Source organism: Alosa sapidissima, chromosome 2 (assembly GCF_018492685.1).
Source record: "Alosa sapidissima isolate fAloSap1 chromosome 2, fAloSap1.pri, whole genome shotgun sequence".
NCBI classification, from domain to species: Eukaryota; Metazoa; Chordata; class Actinopteri; order Clupeiformes; family Clupeidae; genus Alosa; species Alosa sapidissima.
This window is the reverse complement of record NC_055958.1, coordinates 19,224,623-19,242,425: the sequence shown is the minus strand read 5'-3', so window position 1 is coordinate 19,242,425 and position 17,803 is coordinate 19,224,623. Positions and strand designations below refer to the sequence as shown.

Sequence of the window (17,803 nt, the reverse complement as noted above, 5' to 3'; positions counted from 1 at the left end):
TGTGCCACTAGAACCCTGCAGTTCCAGGTAGCAAAAGCACCAGTCTATCACATCAACGTTACATCAGAACATGTGGGGTCTTTGTCCGAGTAAGTCTTTATGGTGTATTTAGGAGCTGGTTTTTGATTAAATGTTTTATTTGCAAGTATTTTGCTAGACAGTAATAGGATTCGTTGAGAGTGCATGTGAAATATTGCAGTGATGGAGAACAAGTGCAAGAATTAAAATGGATGATGCTGAAACATGGTTGACATACCAGTGGTTAAGCTTTTCAGAAATATATAGAAGTGGTGATATGCTTCATATGCTCTATATGATGTAAGTAAGGTCATATAATAAGGTAGGTGTGATGCAGAAGTATCATCAGATACCAGATCAGATTTCTCTAGACAAATGTAAGCAGGAAGTAAAAGACCTCAACAAAAATACTAATGAAAACAATGACTCACTGAATGCAAAGAAAAAACATTACAGACAAATTAAAGTAAAAGCAGATAAGTGGAACCCAGCTGCTTATGGTGTACATTTAAAACTGAGTCCCTTCAGCACATAGTTTGAGAAAACAGACCTCATAGTCTGTTAGGCACTCTACTCATTTGTACAATCACTCTTTTATGCATTCACACATGTTCAAAAGAGAAAATCTGCTCTTATCAGTGTTGCTGGCCAGCAAACCCTGATTTGCTAGGTGTTGCTGTAGCAACCGAGCTTACATCAAACAAGAGAACGGGATGAAAGGACACATTCACATTCTCTCTGGCTGTTGTAAAGGACGGTTTGGTAAACAACTGATGGTGAACTAAATGTGCTTGCTTTGTCCAGGCCAACCGAACGATCAGGGGAGGATGTGGACATCATACTGGCCCGGCTGAAAAATGTGAAGGCCTTCGAGAGGTTCAACCCCAGGCTCCTACATGAGATATGCCTGTGCGGATTTTATGAATGTCTGGAGAAAGGGATCACATGTAGGTTGCAAATTAAACTAGTTTCACTAAAAATGACACGGACGGAACATTTTTACCAGACTGAAATAAATAACAAAATGTCTGTAGTTAATTTCCACATAGAATTTTCTGCTGTGTCAACACAGAACAACAGTATTTCACCAAGAGCTGTCACTTTATTGTATATATGGTTTTGGGCATAAGGCAGTTTCTCAGGGCTAAGCTTTGCCTCTGTTTTCCCCAGTGTACCGACAGGGGGACATTGGGACCAGCTGGTATGCTGTTTTGTCTGGATCTCTGGATGTCAAAATCTCAGAGACTGCCAATCACCAGGTACACGCCATCACTGTCATACTATAACTCATTTGTATATACAAGCCTCTCTAGAGAGACCATATTATGCTCTCAAATAAAGTGTTTTATTGCACATTTGAACTGTGACAAAAATATACTTTATTTGATTGTCAGGATGATAATGGTGCATATCTTTAACCTCACTTTATAGCTGTATCATCAGTACACTATGATCTCAAAACTAGCTATTTGTTAAGTCTGCTTAACATTCACTGTTTTGACCTGTAATACAAAACAACCTTACCTAATGTGACTAGTCATGATTGATGTGTTACGTAATACAGATTTGTTCGTAAGCTCATTTGAAATGTGTGCTTGAAGAGCTTCCTGACAGTGATGTCTAACCTTGGAGACCAAAGAGACCTTTTAGTGTTATTGGGGCCATCACTCGCACCCCTCCTGGTGCAGAGTACTGGGATTTGAGAGCCTTTAAGAGTCTTGTGTGTGTGTAGTGTGTAGTGTGTAGTGTGTGTGTGTGTGTTTCAGTGTATGTGTGTGTCCAAGTGTTAAATTGCTTTCCATATCAGGCAGTGGATGGAACCACAACACTACAAGATCCACTCTCTTAGGCACATTTTAAATTGAGTGAATGTAACCTGATTAAATTTGTCCTCAACATCGTCCCCCTCCTCATCTTCGTCCTCCTTCTCCTCTCCTCTCCTCTCCTCTCCTCTCCTTTCTGCCCTCAATTCTACCCATTTCTCTCTCTCTCTCTCTCTCTCTCTCTGTCTTTCTCTCTCCTTCAAAGGATGCAGTCACAATCTGCACTCTGGGAATTGGCACGGCGTTTGGGGAGTCCATCTTGGATAACACCCCCCGGCACGCCACCATTGTGACGCGGGAAGTGAGCGAGCTCCTGCGCATCGAGCAGAGAGAGTTCAAGGCCCTGTGGGAGGTGAGGCCAGCGACGCGGGGCAGGGCACTCAGAGAGCAGCTCTGGCCCTCTCTCTTCCTAGAATGATGTGGACCGGTGGCTCAAGGGCTTACCACTCAGTATATATATTTGCTCATTGGGTTGTGTGTTTATTTGGGCCAAGATGTGGGCCAAAGGTGTGTTCATGTAGACAGGACTTGTACTCAGTGGACCTTGATATATTGTACTGATGTGCAGTCATGAAGATGGAACATGATATGATTCCACACAGTTTGCAAGCAAGTTGAGCTTAGGATCTTGCTCATTTGCGTCATTATTAAATTAGCTTTAGTTAGACTGCACTTTGTTCGTCTTTTGAATTACTGTAAGGCAGACTATATTGTACAGATTGACTATATTGTTATGATTGTTATAGAGTATACTCAGTCTTGATAACTAAGGTATTCAATAGTAGTTTTCAGTTCAGTTAATGAGTTTCAGTTAATATTTTCTTTTTTTTCTCATGCAAAAGGGAAAAATATTATTTCCTAGTGTACATCAACAACAACAAAAGCAATCACCACAGCAGAAAGTACAAAGGATGTGCACACAGTACTCTTTCTCACACACCTCATATTCAAGTCTTTCAGAAAGTGTTAAGGCAGAAGAAAATTTGCAGTGAAATACTGTTCCATCCAGTGGTGTTCTTCAAAATGCATACCTAATCAAATTCGTCCACTAGAGGGTGGTGTGACGTAAAAGTGAACTCTGAAGTCTCAGTCAGTCTACACAGCATGGCATGTTGGTTGGTTGCTGAAACTGGCATGTCTTCTGTGACTTATTCTCACGTTTCCCATATGTGTGGTTATTTTGGTTTGTTGTTTAACTGTAGATTGTTTTAGATGTTTAGATGTTTAGAAGTAATGGAGTCCATTTGAACAACTCAGATACAGTGTGATGCTCTCATATAGATGTGGCCAATGATATTTCTATATGACAAACACACCACTTGTGTTTGCATGAGGAAAAGGCAGATAAATATTTTCCTGGAAAACATGGATTGTGGTTTCAACATTACTAAGCCCTTTCCGCTGGCCAGTATTGTCATTGTATGCTCGCTATTTCATGGTATTGGGGTGTTTACATAAACTAGGAAATGGTTAATTGCAGAGAGATTTGCGTTGGGGTTCATTTGGGGTCAAGTGGAATGGGAATATTCCGCCCGCCTGTACCAGGAAGGCACAGAATGGCCAGGAGGTGACAGAGTGTCTGGAGAATCCTGCCGCCCTGATGGAGACAACACTGCGGTTTCCTGAGTGGGAGAATCTATTTCCTCTGGGATGTGGAGGTGGATGCGGGGAAGAGAATTGGGCGAGTTGTGCTTAAGGTTTTGTGTATCAGTCGTGTATCCTCTCCCAGACAGGGAGGCACTATTCAAATGTGTATGTGGGTTGTGTGTTTGTATGTGGCTTATATGTGGTTTGTGTTTTGCTTGTTGGTTGTGTGTACTGAGAGCGTAGCATGGAATACTGCCTGCAACCAACAGACCATTAGACCTGAAAGGTTGGTCTGAAATGGTTACTTTCCATTCAGTGCTGGGTTATGCTGTGTTTGTGTGTGTGTGTGTGTGTGTGTGTGTTTGTGTGTGAGCTTTTATAAGTAGGCTTGTTTTTTTGTTTGGTGGACTGCTTTTAAGCATCTGTCTGCCTGGAGCCTCTGGAAAGCTTCTCTGTCCCATGGACCCTGCGATAGGTTTTTATTTGGGTGAGGTGGGGGAAAAATGGCTGTGAATCCTGTCTGAACTCATTCGCTAATGGAATAGGAGCTTCAGAGAAAGGAGTGTTATTATATATTTATGTACTGTATTAGAGTCTGTCTTGACTTTTTCTCAATGTTTTAATTGGTCTATAATATATTTAATGTACACATAACATTTAAGATACTACTTTTACACATAAAAAGTTGGTGCTTGACTTTGTGTTGTGTGCTACTCGCCCAACTGATTGTGTCCTTTGACAGTTACTGGCACAGTCGTGGAGTGGTTTCTAAAGTGGACTTAGCTGAAGTGATGTGTGCACACATAATCCATAATGACAGCAATGTGCCTCAAACTTTTGCAGTTGGCATTGCAGGGCCTGCTGTTTTGGTGACTGTAGAGCCATATGCAAACATACATGTGTGAGTCTATAGGGCCTTTCCAACTTCCCTTTACTCTTGTGTACTTCTTCACTCCCATATACCACATCCCTTTTAGTTGCCACCTCACTTCATCACTTGTGTAAATCAGCCCCCACCCCCCATGGTTTGTGAGGCAGCTTGGCCCACTTCATTGTTGTTAACGACAGCTGACATGCTGTGAGCTTCTTACTCAACTGGGTCACACGGATGCTCTGCGGACCCCACTCCTCTCCGAGGGCACGTGGGCATCCTGTCCTCTGGAGACGCCAGGCCCCTGGGCATCAGGGCGTCCCCCGGAACAGACCTCCTGTCCTCCACCCACGCATGTGTCTTGGCCTTGCAGAACGCCTGTGGCGGCGCGTGCTGACGGAGCAGGGCCAGACGGAGCAGAGCGGAGCGGATTTCATTTATACAGTAGACATGATGGGCTTTCCCTGTTTTTCTGACATCTCTCTTCTCATCTGCTCCGGGTTCCTCCACATCAAAAGCCCTGTCTGTAACGAGATGCTCAGTGGTGTTTAATGGGGCCCTCAAAGGTGTTCCATGGGAGATGGGTTTCCTTTGTGGTCCTTAAACACTCTGAACATAGAAGATGTATTTTTAAATCGACTCCTATAAGTAGGGATGGAATTCTTTAGGACTTTATTGTGACATTTATCTCTCAGCTCTGGCAAATATGTTCCCTGGAACATGAGTGGCGGTTGGAGGTCTGTTGTATTCTGGGCATTCCCCTGACATCAGCACCCACCGCACTGAGAACCGCCAGGCATGGCTGCCTCCCTGCACATGTCACAGTTATTCAAAGAGGCAGTTGTGAGAATGTTTATTCAACAGAGTAGGCACAGAGGAATCCCCTTCACAGGCACACAGGCACACACACACACAGGCACACACACACACAGACACACACACACACATACACTTACACATACACATACACTAATACATTTTGTTTTACTTGTTGGATACCCTCTCTGACAATCCTGGAAACACCATCCAGATAGATCACTACAAATGTTGAAGGGATGGTTACTTGTTTGACTGGGAGCTGAATGTGTCTGTAGTATACTGAAGGTTGTATGAGTGTAGTACATGATGTGTGTGCTGAAGTGTGTTTTTTATGTCAGTTTGTATATGATTCTGTTGGTTATATGTGAGTGTTGTCTATTAATGTATGTGTTATATGTTATATGTATGTAATGTAATACACATTGTGTGTTTATATATCATAATTTGTGTTTTGTGTATGGTGCTGTGTGTTATATGTGTGTGTGTGTGTGTATAGTGACGTGTGTGTGTGTGTGTGTGTGTGTGTGTGTGTGTGTATAAAAAAATGTGTGTGTGTGTGTGTGTTTGTATATGGTGACATGTGCTGTGTGTGTGTGTGTATATATAAAATATATATATATATAGTGCTGTGTGTGTATGTGTGTGTTTATGTATGGTGACGTGTGGCTACACACAGCTGCTGAGGTGGGCAGGGATGACGACTGAGGCTTCAGCCTATGGGCCGGGCCGGCGGTTTGCTGTGTCAGCACGGAGACCTGATTAACAGGAAGTGACACAGACTTGGTGTGTGCTCTAAGTCGGCGAGCGACAGAGGGAAATGGGGAGGGAGGGGTCAAGACTGGGTCTGCAGTTTCACTCTTAACCCCTTTCCAAAATACCGGCGCCACCCCACAGAGATCGGAAAAGACAGAAAATAGCTCATTTATTTATTGTTTTGTTTTCGTGTGCTTATAGTGTGTTTGGTTGAGGAACATTTTGGATGGAAAGGAGTTAATCTAACTTCTGTTGTGAATTGTTGGCTTCCAGCTAGGTTTATGTTGCTCTAGACATCTTATCACTCAGATGTCAGATGATGCCTTTTAATTCTCTCCAAGTTTTTGTCTTAACCTTTGCAGCATTTGATATGCAATGGAAAGATGGAAAGACAAGAAATGAAAGTGATATTATATCATCACTCAGCCCCCTCCCATACACACAGTCACGCACACATGCACGCACGCACGCAGGCACGCACGCACACACACACACACACACACAGAGTTGTGCGTGCACTAAAAGTCTTTCTCTACTCTATGAGATCCATCTTCTGGCACAAACAGAATTTCTCTCAGCTTGTTGCCTTTTGTCTAATTGATTTTCAGTTAGTGCCTCTGAGGGATTCATTTGCATGCACTAAAACCGCGTGAAACGTTGGCTAGGGTTGGAAGTGACTGTCATGGAAAGCCCAGTCCTCCTTCAGATCACTTTTTGGGGAGCTTCTTCATTCATTCATTGTTCAATGAACTGTGTTTTATGGTAAGACATAGCCTAATACACAGTGCTGAATGCTCATTAAAGTAAAGTGAAGTATTTAGCACAGACTCCTAACAGGCTGACCGATTGCAGGCATTGATACTATTCTTGCTCCACTGCAGCCACACTAATTGTACTTACTACTACAGTGGTGTGGCTTTCTAGAGCATAATAAGGTGCCACCCAGACCAGGTCTGTGGGTCTGATTCCCAGAAAGCATACACACTGCTAAACATGCATTCCCCCGATATACATCTTTATATAAAGTCATCTTTATAACGTCATCTTCACAGTTATTGATATCCCATACCAGAAATCTAGTGTGGATAACAGCGTCTGCTAAGTGAATGCATTTAAATGTAGTTGGGTTGGCCTTTTGGAGATGCAAAGGCCATCTCAATCACAGAAGTCTGATTCCCGCTTCCAGAGGAAATAACCATGCTCTTCTGTAATTGCATTTCTGCTCTTGTGTAATTGCTTTGGCATATAAACAGAGCTGTTCTTGACTGAATAATTTCACTATTCTGTTAACTTTATTCATGCTTACTCTGGTTGATGGATGGCATGTACATTCACTTTTTACATTGCAATTTGTCTTGAGGTATGAGGTAGGTTTGTTGGAACAGTTAACCATCATAGGCTGTGTGGTGTCATTTTTAGATGTTCATTTTCAGGCCTACCTTACATACTCCAGCACCTGCTCTCATTCCCTAAGAATTACCTAATTCCTGCCCAAACACCCACGAATGCGCCCGCTCACACGCATGACGCACGCACACACGCACACACCCATACACGCGCACGCACACACGCACACACACACACACCCACACACACACACTCAGGCGCAGAAGCACTGAGATAATGCCCAGTCAAGTTGACAGAGATGCAGCAGCAGTTATGTAATGAGTAAAACGTTGCTGTGGCCCCTGGGCAGTTTGTCCACACTGTGACATCAATCGATGGGCATTTTTTATGTCTGTATTAACTCATCGTGTCAGGGCGGAATGGGAGGAGGAGATGATGGCCCTGTAGCTACACCCCTCCGCTCTCTCTAGAAAGGACAGAGGCTAGACAACATCCTCTCTGAAAAGCCCACATGCAGTTCAGAGGAAATAACTCATTTATTATTTCAAAGCGGCCACCAAAACAGCGGCACTATGGTTTTGATATCAATTGGAAGTTCTCCTTTTGATATTCTGCTGGTCTGTTTGTTGTGCAGCCCTTCTGGCCACAGGCGAGGCAGCAACGCTGGGCTTTAATCAGCTGGAAGGTCAGAGCTGAGATTTTATCTGCCTCCATCTTTCTCCTGGAAGCTCAATCACGTGACTAGGGGAAGAGCACAGTGTTCCCTCAACATTCATATTCTGCCTAAAGCCTTTAATCCAAATGGTGGCATACACATTGTTCTTACCGTACTTGTAAGTGAGGGTCAAATTCAATTCAAGCAGTATCTCTATGACATACTAATGCCACTAATGCACAACGTTTTTAAGCAACAAACAAAATACTAACATAACAGTGAAGTTGTTCGTTTTTTCATGGTTTATTTTTTTCCAAAAGCATCCTCTCCCTATGTGTCTATTGCATTTACGTAAGGAGCTTGGAACAAAGTTGGGTTTTCTTCTTTTTCATTTTCTCTAGGGATATATGCTCAACAAATATCAGCTAGCTCAGCAGGTCATGAGAAGGCTATCAATGAACAGAAAACCGTGTTGGCTAACAATTTATTAAATACTCCTGTTATTGTCGTCAACGACGTCGCTGTAGGCTACTGCCTTTTCGTTTGGCCTTGCCATGCAGTTGTAGGCTACAACGTGTCATTCCCTTCATGTGTTCTATCAAAATGTTGTATGCCCTCATGGACAGTAGCTCTGTGATGTCTGCATCTTTCCAGGTCGGAGATTTTCTGGACAGCACTTTGCACTCCATCATAACACTGGCATTTAAGTCAGATCTAACCGCATGGACGCACGAAAGAAACGTCACCGACACGCCCTCTCACTAGGTGTGAATTTTAACCGCATGTTCTACGCCTCGTTCAGACACAGCACATTTACATAATGTCCGGAGGAAATACTAGGAGGGGAGTAGTAGAACAACCGGCTAAATTCGGACTTCCATATGACCGGTTAGGCTATGTCGTTCAGATATACGGCCCCACTGTTTAACATCGGCAGAACCTCCGGTCTTACATGATGTCTGAAAGCGCTTACTATGTGTTGAAAGTAGATTCTCTCTCTCTCTCTCTCTGCAGTGTCTGAAGGAGATAAAAGTAATTCCCACAAATCTCAGCCAGTTTTAAATGGCCATTTTTCAAAAAGAGTCTTTTTTTTTTTCTCTGAACCTGCTTTTTCTCCAATAATGAGTGCTCTGTGAAAATGGTGGCTTAGGCTTATGCATTAAATATAATGGTGTTGGCTTGAGACCACTTATGGTGCACGTCTGTGTGTTTGGTCTAAATACTGCTTAATAGTTTGAATAATTGAAGGAACCCCTGCCTTATGGGACCTGCTGACTACTGTCAGCTATTAGCTCAAAACTAGAGAGAGAGGTAGTGAGTGAGATGGAGAGAGAGAGAAAGAGGGAGGGAGGGAGAGAGGCAGAGAGAGACAGAGAGAGAAAGGGTGGGAGGGAGAGAGAGAGAGGTAGAGAGAGAGAGAGGTGCATTCATCAGTGCACAATGATTTGAGTAGCGTAATCGCCTAGCAACTGCCCTATGAAGGGAAGTCAACTGTTTGGTGCCCCTCTGCTGGGCAAGGAAACTCCAGCTCTGTTTCCCCTGCACTCAGCGTGAGAGAGAGAGAGGGAGGGAGGAGGGAGAGAGAGAGAGAGAGTGACTGGGACTGGGATACTCACATCCTTACCCAGCTGAACGAGAGAGACGTTGGATGCTGGACGCATAAAGCAGCACTCTGATGCAGACTTCAGAAAGGTTGACTGGATTTCATCTGAGGATCTGAGGAGCAGACAGAATTATTACAACCCAGCTGTCTCATCATGAGCCACTCACTTGTCTAGGTGAGTCCTGTTTAGTCACCCATCAAATGTGTTGTGGATGAGTACTTTTAAAATGTGTGTCTGTGAACTGTTTCACTGGAGTTCAGTAGTGCACTGGACTTTTCATGAGAGAAGCTCAGAGACCCACACTCTCTTTTCCAATTGAAAGATAAACTCGTTTGGGAGTAACCTGGTTTTGGAAGAAGTGGTTTGCAAGTGTACAGCATGTCAATGATGTAATTTGAATGAATAATTCAACTTTGAGACTAATTGTGCAGCCATGCACAGTGATGTATAGAGTCCTGTGTAGTCATGTGTGTAGAACAGAGCAATTTGTGGCTGTTCAAAGCAGATATTTGGAGTCATTGCAAAACAAGTGAAATCAAACCATCGGAGATGCATGTTTCTTTCACTGTAGCCTTAAGGCACATTTAAAATGAATATATTTGGCCCCTTTTAATGCAATCTCTCTGAAGCCTGCCATCATTAGGGCTGTAAATAGAAGGCAAACACAGCTCCTCATGAAAGCAAATGTGTATCCCAAACTGACCACATGTCGGACAATAACCAGAGAGTGCTGTGAGGCTAAGGGCGTTGATGTCTGTGTAGTGTAAGTGATGAGCGTTTGGCTGTGTGCTGGGTCTGCGCGGGTCAGTTCTCATGTGGTCTCCACGTAACTCCCCAAAGAGGGGCTAGAGAGACTCAGCTGTCACGTCTCATAGAAACACAGAGTCCCTGATCTAAAGGTTGAGGATGGAGCCCAAATTGAATGAGGTGAAATTTTCTTGAGTGATTGGCAGACGGTGGGTTGTCATAGAGACGCAGTGGTCCCAGAGTTGTTTGTGTGTACTCATGCGGACCTGCAAATGCTCTGTGAGGTGTGTGGTGGATTTGCCACACTGTGGAAAATCGACATTCTAGATTAGCTCTACAACACATGGTGCCTACTATGCCAGGCCCTTAGACTTCCAGGTACGGCAGTGTGAAGGTTTTAGTAGCCTTACGTCTTCTTTTAGCACTCTGTACTAATCCACAGTGGCAAGGGACAGACCCTCCTCTTAAAAGACAATTAACACATCCCTTTAAGACACAAACACAATTAACACATCCCTTTAAGATACAAACGCAATTGCAGGTAGTACACTCTGATCATGACCCTGGGGACAGAACATTGTGTGTTGCATTTCCAGTTCTAATTCCCACATTAATTCAAAGAAAATCCAGTCAAACAGTCATGAATGATAACCCCTTAAGCCACCCATAATGATGGGATTACAAGTATAAGATTTCATTATCCAGACTTAAACCAAGCGGAATTTGATTATTTACAGTATTTCCATGGTAAACTAGTTGGCACAGTTATGTTGGCATCCAAAAACAGACTACAGTGTATTGTTGTTCGAGTTGGTATTTCAATACAGTTTATGTACACACAATATAAAGTTTGAACATTTTTCTAATGGACTTTACCATGTGAACATGTAGAAGTATGTGGCATGCCTTGCCTTTTAGTTTACAGGGAGATGGCAGTCCAAAGTGGTTGTGGGAGCGACAATGGTTGTGGGAGCGACATCCTAGATGCAGATTATATAACAAAGCCGTGTCAGAGATATTTGCTGTCTTTCGGCATGACACCAGATGATCAACGGTTGATTACTTCTTAGATCGACGGAGACGCTTGTCACGGAATAGAGAGGCAGTCTGTCATGTTCCATTTCCTCTCCACACTGGACAGCGCTGTGTGTGTGTGTGTTTGTGTGTGTGTGTGTGTGTGTGTGTGTGTGTGTGTGTGTGTGTGCATATGTGTAGATCTTAGTGTTGGGGGTGTGTGTGTGCTGGGTATGAGTGTGAAATCGTAATAATGCATTGGAGTGAGCACGAGCTGGCGTTTGTACAAGCTGTGATTTTACACGTGGTCTTGTGACCTGGCGTCTCTCTCTCTCTCTCTCTCTCTCTCTCTCTCTCTTTGTCTCTCTCTCCCACTCTCTCCCTCCTCCCACCAAAACCCCATTTGACGCTCCAGCTAATTCTGAGTAATTGGCCCTCCTAAGCAGGGAGCCTCTCGGAGATGACAGGCCAGCTTGGCGGACCTGACACCATGATGAAGACGCCTCGCGGGATGCCGTGTGAGGTGTGTCTGCCCCCAGCAGAGTGCCTCTGGCCGCTGGCATGCTCACCAGTCAGAACGCTGCCCACGACCAGTGGTTGTTTTTCTAATCAGCATTAGGATTCTCTATAGAGCTGTCTGCATGCTGACATATGCTTGATACGTAATCATCGCTGGGGGTCTGACAGTGCGTATTTGCTCATCTTTTGAAAGTGATGGAGGATCTTTAGCCTCTACTGGAGGCTAATTCTCAAATAGTTATTCACTCTCTACCCAAGCAGTCAAGGACTGTTAAACCTGAGCTGAATGGTGAACTGCAAGAGCATAATATGTTTTAGCAAGGTAGAGCTTTTGTTCTGACTCGTGCATAGGCCTAACTGCCGTATATAATGTGTGAAACAGGGCCAGACAGACAGTGTGATGTGTGCAGTAATGGGGAGTAATTGAGGGACATGTGTGGGTGAATGGAGGCTAGCTGTGTTGAGTTCTAATCATCATAGTGGAGTCGTGTCTGCCCTAATGGGCGTTGACTGCAGCGATGATTAGGTCAGACACTCAGGCTGATGCTTAAATGGAGACAAGTGACCGTAATTACTGAAGAGTACTGAACGAGCATCTGCCAGATATGCCTAATATTCTACTGATTCCTTGCCCCTGGTACCCGAACATACAGTGGTACTCACTTGTACCGTAACATTGCTCAAAAGCTCTATGTCTCATGGACTGTCAGACATCAGAGTCAGGCAGCAGTGTGTGGAAACTGAGTATTTAGTCGCACAGATTACATTTGTCAAAGCCTTTCCCTGTCATTTACTGTCCCTGTCCCATTGAGAGATGGGCAGTGTTGGCGAAAGGAATGTTTTGTAGCAATGGAATCACACGAGTACAGGGACTCTTTTAGAAAGTAAGTGTCCATTAAGACATGAGTTGAATTGAATTAAAAAGCTGTTTACGTATGCCTTTAAAGGGACACCTAAAGTGATTAAGTCATGTCAGTGCCTTCCAATTAGATTTGGGGTTGGACCTCTAATGGAACATGGGCATATGTTTACGTTTTTTTTTTTTTGCTTTTGGGAAAGCATGATGTCATGGAGAACATGACGCCACTGCTGGTAAAAAAAGGCACAAATTCTGAGACAAATTTTCAGAAGCGTAGATATCTATTAGCATTGTGTGTGTGTGTGTGTCTGTATCTTTGTTTGCATGCTTGTGTGTGTATTTATATGCATTTTAGGTGGGTTTGACCATTGATGGTTTCTCGACACCAGTTTGTTCCTGAAGGATGTAATCCGGTGTAATTCCATCTCATCTGTGGAGTCCGCAGATTGAGCGGATTTGATCAGGGCGGGTCGAAGGGAACCGCTTTTCCTCCCATGACTCCATCTGCTCTGAGTCATGGTGACCCCTAAGACGCCCGCGCTGCTGTTCGGGGCATGGCAGCCGTACGGTCCTCTAGGTCCTCAGTGGGCTCTAAGCCCCGGCCCGTAAGCCCTTACCGTATGCCCCGATTACAGGACCGCCAGCCCAAATGGATACATGAGCCCAATTGGACATGAAAGGATGTGTATATGTGTGTTTATTTGTGTGATGGGATGTGTGTGTGTGTGTGTGTGTATGTCGCAGCTATGTCCGGAGGAGACCGAGAGCAGCCTCCTAAAAGAGGGTGTCTTATGCAAGGGCCTTGTTAAAAGGATGCCGGGGCTGTGAATTTTGCTGAGTGCTTGTTACCGCCAGCTGTGTCCAGCTGTTGTGTAAGGTGCCAGAACCGTGTTTGTGGTAAATAAAAACATACAGTAAGACATTTTTGTTACCTCCATATGCTCCATTTTAAAATGCTGTTAGCCTCATAGAGAAGTAAACAAAGACGAACATATCTTTTTATTTCTTGTTTTATTTCACATAAGTCACTTCTCAAAGCACCTCAGGCTGTGGATTTGGACTAGTGTTGAGTGAGAGTGTTCTATTTGTGGTGTGTTGATTGTTTTGTGTCTCTCGCGCTCTTTGCAGAAGTACCGTCAGTGCATGGCTGGCCTTCTCGCCCCACCCTATGGTGTTATGGAAAGTGGACCCAGCAGTGACAGTGAGTTCAGCTTCTCTTCTCTCAGACCCTCAGGGCTCCTCAGAAATGCACAGCCTGGTGTAACCCCGCCACTGCCTTTCAACCCCCTCACAGACAAGACGGGAATAATTCATATGGCAGTGTGTGGAGAAAAGAGCAGAATGAAAAGGAATGAAAGAGTAGGCCCTTAGTGGAAGCAGCATTCACTATGATGAATTCAGTGGCTGTCTCTTTGGCAATTCATGGAGAGTCTAGTTCATACTGTTCAGGCATTTCAGTCCATGTTGCTGGTGAACTTTAATGTCAGCGATGCCTTTTCCACAAAGATGCTATTGTTAAAAGGCAGATGAATTTAAATGTTGTCATGGCCCTGAAGCAACTCCTCTATATTTAAATGATAACAGAGCCTTCTAGCAACTATCTATAATTAGTGTGTTAAGTACATTGCAACAGTCAGACATTGTGTTTGAAACAGACTGAAGTAAGCCAAATGTTATCTATGTGTGTATGTAGAGATGTGTGTTGCCTATTGTGTGTGTACATCCATCCCTACAGGAATGCCAGACAAAGAGAACTTAAACAACAACACTTTGGGATCCATGTCTAAACATCTTAGCAAGGTATGATACAATTTAAAGTTACTCTGTCTATGAAGTCTGTGAACTGAACAGAATACCTGTAGCTATAGTTAAATATATGCAGGAGGCTAATGTACCGTATTACTTTATAGTTGTAACAATGGCATTTTTTCCCTATTGTTACTCAAGTCAAATGAAAGACAAATAAGGTCTAATTTGAAGAATCTATGAATTATCTACTCCTGCCTAACTAACAATAGGAACAAGAAGCAGTATTGGTTTTAAGTTACAGCATAAGAGAGAAATGTGTGTAGAATTTGTCAATTTATCTAACAAGTTGTAAACAACTGATAGGAATAAGGTTCGGATAAGATACAGGTTGGTCAGTTATGCAGAGTACATCATAATTTAAACAACCAGAAATTCAACCAGAAATTTTTTGACCGCCTGTTTGTCTGTTTAGTCTGTTTTGCATTCTGTCCAGTCACCATGACCATCACCATCCTCATGAAACAGCACTGTTAGGAAGGTCCCGACCTCTGTCCTCAGACGTGAAGCGATGCTCACACACCTCCCCCATGCGTGGTCACATGCAGCCACATCCTCTGTAGTCGGCAGTGTCCGTCCGAGTGAAAAGCGGGGGTCAAAAATAAGACAGGAATGCAAAGTTTGTTTAAAAGCTCGTCTAAATATAAGCAGGGCGGTCGTGGTCGAGCGCGGCGTGTTCGTCCTCAGGGGTTCCTGTCCTGCCCCGCTCTGTGGCGCTTCCTGACCTTTCCACAGACAACATGTCACTTACCGGGGAGAGGCCTTTATTTACTGCCCAGTGCACTTTGTTCCAGAGAGGGCTTTTTGCCAAAACATTCAAACTATAAATATCAGCAACAGAGAAGACGTACAGACCATACTTACCGGCAAATGGCAGAGAAACATCCTACCCACCCCAAAGCTTTTTGTTATGTAATGCAGTCATACAGTATGTTTATGTTTGACCATAAGTGCAAGCAGAGCTATATAAAATAATAATGCATACAGATTGTGTGATGGTCAGAGTGGCTTGGGGGGGGGGGGGGGGGGGGACTCAGCTGTGACTGGGGGTGTTTTAAAGGTACATACTGTAAATCCTCCCCTGGCGAGACTCATTGATCACTGATGCATGTAAAATGCTGCTTTAATGCCACTGTTGCTCTTTGTCATGGGCTATATCTCAAACCAGATCATTATCATCTTGGCAGGTACCACTGCACACAGACCACAGTGGTTAACAACATTTTAATCAATATGCACCGCTTAAAATGTCCAGCACTAGAGATGTGTGTGGAACTATACTATGGATTTTTTAATGTAAATATATTGAGAGTGAAGCAAAGACAATAAATGATTAACACTGCAATTAAATATGCATTACGTTGTGACATGGCAGCCTGAAGGAAATACATTGCCCACTTACAGTGACAACAACTGAAACAGAAGGGGGTGATCCTCCAGCAATGCCTGGAAGTCCTCTTTGCTGTTAATTGAATGCTGACTTGTGCATTTGAATGCTGTTTGTCCCCATTATATACTTGTAGGCACATGTGCTCTCTAAACAATTAGAGAATCCAGTGAAGATGTCACAGTGTATTATTCAGTTCATCACTTCATGGAATGCAGTAGTATGAGTACAGAATCATTTCTCACCCTGATATATTTAATATTCTGTTGGCTTTATATTCTAGTCTGTGCACAAACTTCACATCATGTCCTATGTGGGTTATATTCTGTGTCTGCATCAATAATATCAATAATTCAGTAAGGCTGGGCGTCAAGCTCACATGAACTAAGGGTGTTGCCCAACCAGCTGTGAAAAATCAATACGTGTGGTTCTGTGTGGGGGACAGACCTGTTTTGTCTATCTAGGGAGAGAAAAAAAACTAGGAAAAGATTAAATAATCAACATTTTGCCAGTAATGTGGGAATTCTGCATTCAGTAATGCAGAATTCCCACATTTTGCCCATGCCAGATTTCCATTGTGATTGTACTGTGTTTTCTTTAGAGAATCCATTATCGTTTGTGGTCCCTTATGTTTGGTCAATGTCCATTAAATTGTATTTTTCAGACATCACACATTGAAACCCAGGCCAAACCCCATCCTAAATCCATTTACCAGGTACTTACAAACAGACACAGAGGCCTTCTCCTCACCCACCATCACCATCATCATCATCATCATCATCTTGCCATCCTCATTTACTCACACATCCTTAAAGATAGCTAAAACGGTTCTTCCTGTCTTTGTTTTTCCCGCAGGTTCCTTCAGAAAAGATATTGCGGGCAGGGAAGGTCCTACGCAATATCATCCTGTCCAGGGCTCCTCATATGATCAGAGACAGGAAGTACCATCTGATGACATACAAGTGAGTCAGTGGCACAGCCACAGGGTCATAGGGCACAGCCACCAGCCCTGTAGATGTATTGGATATATACTGTATGCAGACCTACTCCTTGTTTCTGTCAAATAGACCAGATGTAGGATAAAGCCAGTTACATGTTAGCACACAGTGGGTTACAGCAAGTGTGTCCGTCACCATGATTACCATGCTGTCCAACATGTTAGCATGTAAGGGTTCATTTCATTTCTATAGTATATAAAACATGCACACCGGTAATATATTCTAGAAGGACAGGTGTGGTCCCAAGCTGACACTGCGATTTCAGCCCTGAATCAGTCGCATTCGATTTGTCATGTCACTTGAGCAGGCTCAGAAAGAAGATGTAACAATCCATGTTTTAGCTGTAGTCTGATCTGATTTGTCTGATCATTTGTGGCATGTCTGAAAAGCTATCAAGAGTGTGAGCAGTCAAACGTACAGTATGAGCACAGTAATCACATGTGATGTGTAGTGTGAGTTACCATGTCGCATGCCACTGAGAGAAAATGCTGCTTCTGCCCGGCTGTGTGTGTGTACATACAGTGCTGCTCAGTCTATCTTCACCATTGTTTGTGTCTGCGGTGTGCGTGCGTGCGTGCGTGTCTGTGTGTGTGTGTGTGTCTGCGATGTGTGTGTGTGTGTGTGTGTGTATGTGCCCATAGGCAGTGCTGTGTGGGCACAGAGCTGGTGGACTGGCAGATTCAGCAGAGCTCCTGTGTGCATTCCCGTGTCCAAGCAGTGGGCATGTGGCAGGTGCTGCTGGAGGAGGGGGTCCTCAACCACGGTAACACACACACACACACACACACACACACACACACACACACACACACACAGGAAGTAATCCATATACTCCCAAATTACACACAAAGGACACAGATGTACTTTGCACAGTCACCCCAGCACTCCCACAAACATCCACATTTGCATACAATGTTAATACTGTCATAGCATTAGTTCATCCTGAGCTCCCAGGAATAAACACAGATACACTGATGTGCCTCACCACACTCACCT

General features: G+C 43.7%; 1 protein-coding gene across 3 annotated transcripts in view; it reads left to right on the top strand.

Moving 5' to 3' along the window:
- rapgef4a (Rap guanine nucleotide exchange factor 4a) overlaps positions 1 to 17,803 on the top strand; it is a 32,056-nt gene that overhangs the window by 2,635 nt on the left and 11,618 nt on the right. Inside the window, exons 2-9 of one of the 3 annotated variants that reach the window (XM_042084210.1) lie at positions 823 to 965; positions 1,189 to 1,277; positions 2,047 to 2,193; positions 13,745 to 13,817; positions 14,352 to 14,416; positions 16,474 to 16,524; positions 16,665 to 16,771; positions 17,449 to 17,570. In XM_042084210.1, coding sequence (XP_041940144.1) covers positions 823 to 965; positions 1,189 to 1,277; positions 2,047 to 2,193; positions 13,745 to 13,817; positions 14,352 to 14,416; positions 16,474 to 16,524; positions 16,665 to 16,771; positions 17,449 to 17,570 — 797 coding nt within the window. Of the gene's footprint in view, positions 1 to 822; positions 966 to 1,188; positions 1,278 to 2,046; positions 2,194 to 9,446; positions 9,652 to 13,744; positions 13,818 to 14,351; positions 14,417 to 16,473; positions 16,525 to 16,664; positions 16,772 to 17,448; positions 17,571 to 17,803 lie in introns of those variants that run through there. The other 2 variants (XM_042084211.1, XM_042084212.1) reach the window with 2 other exon arrangements.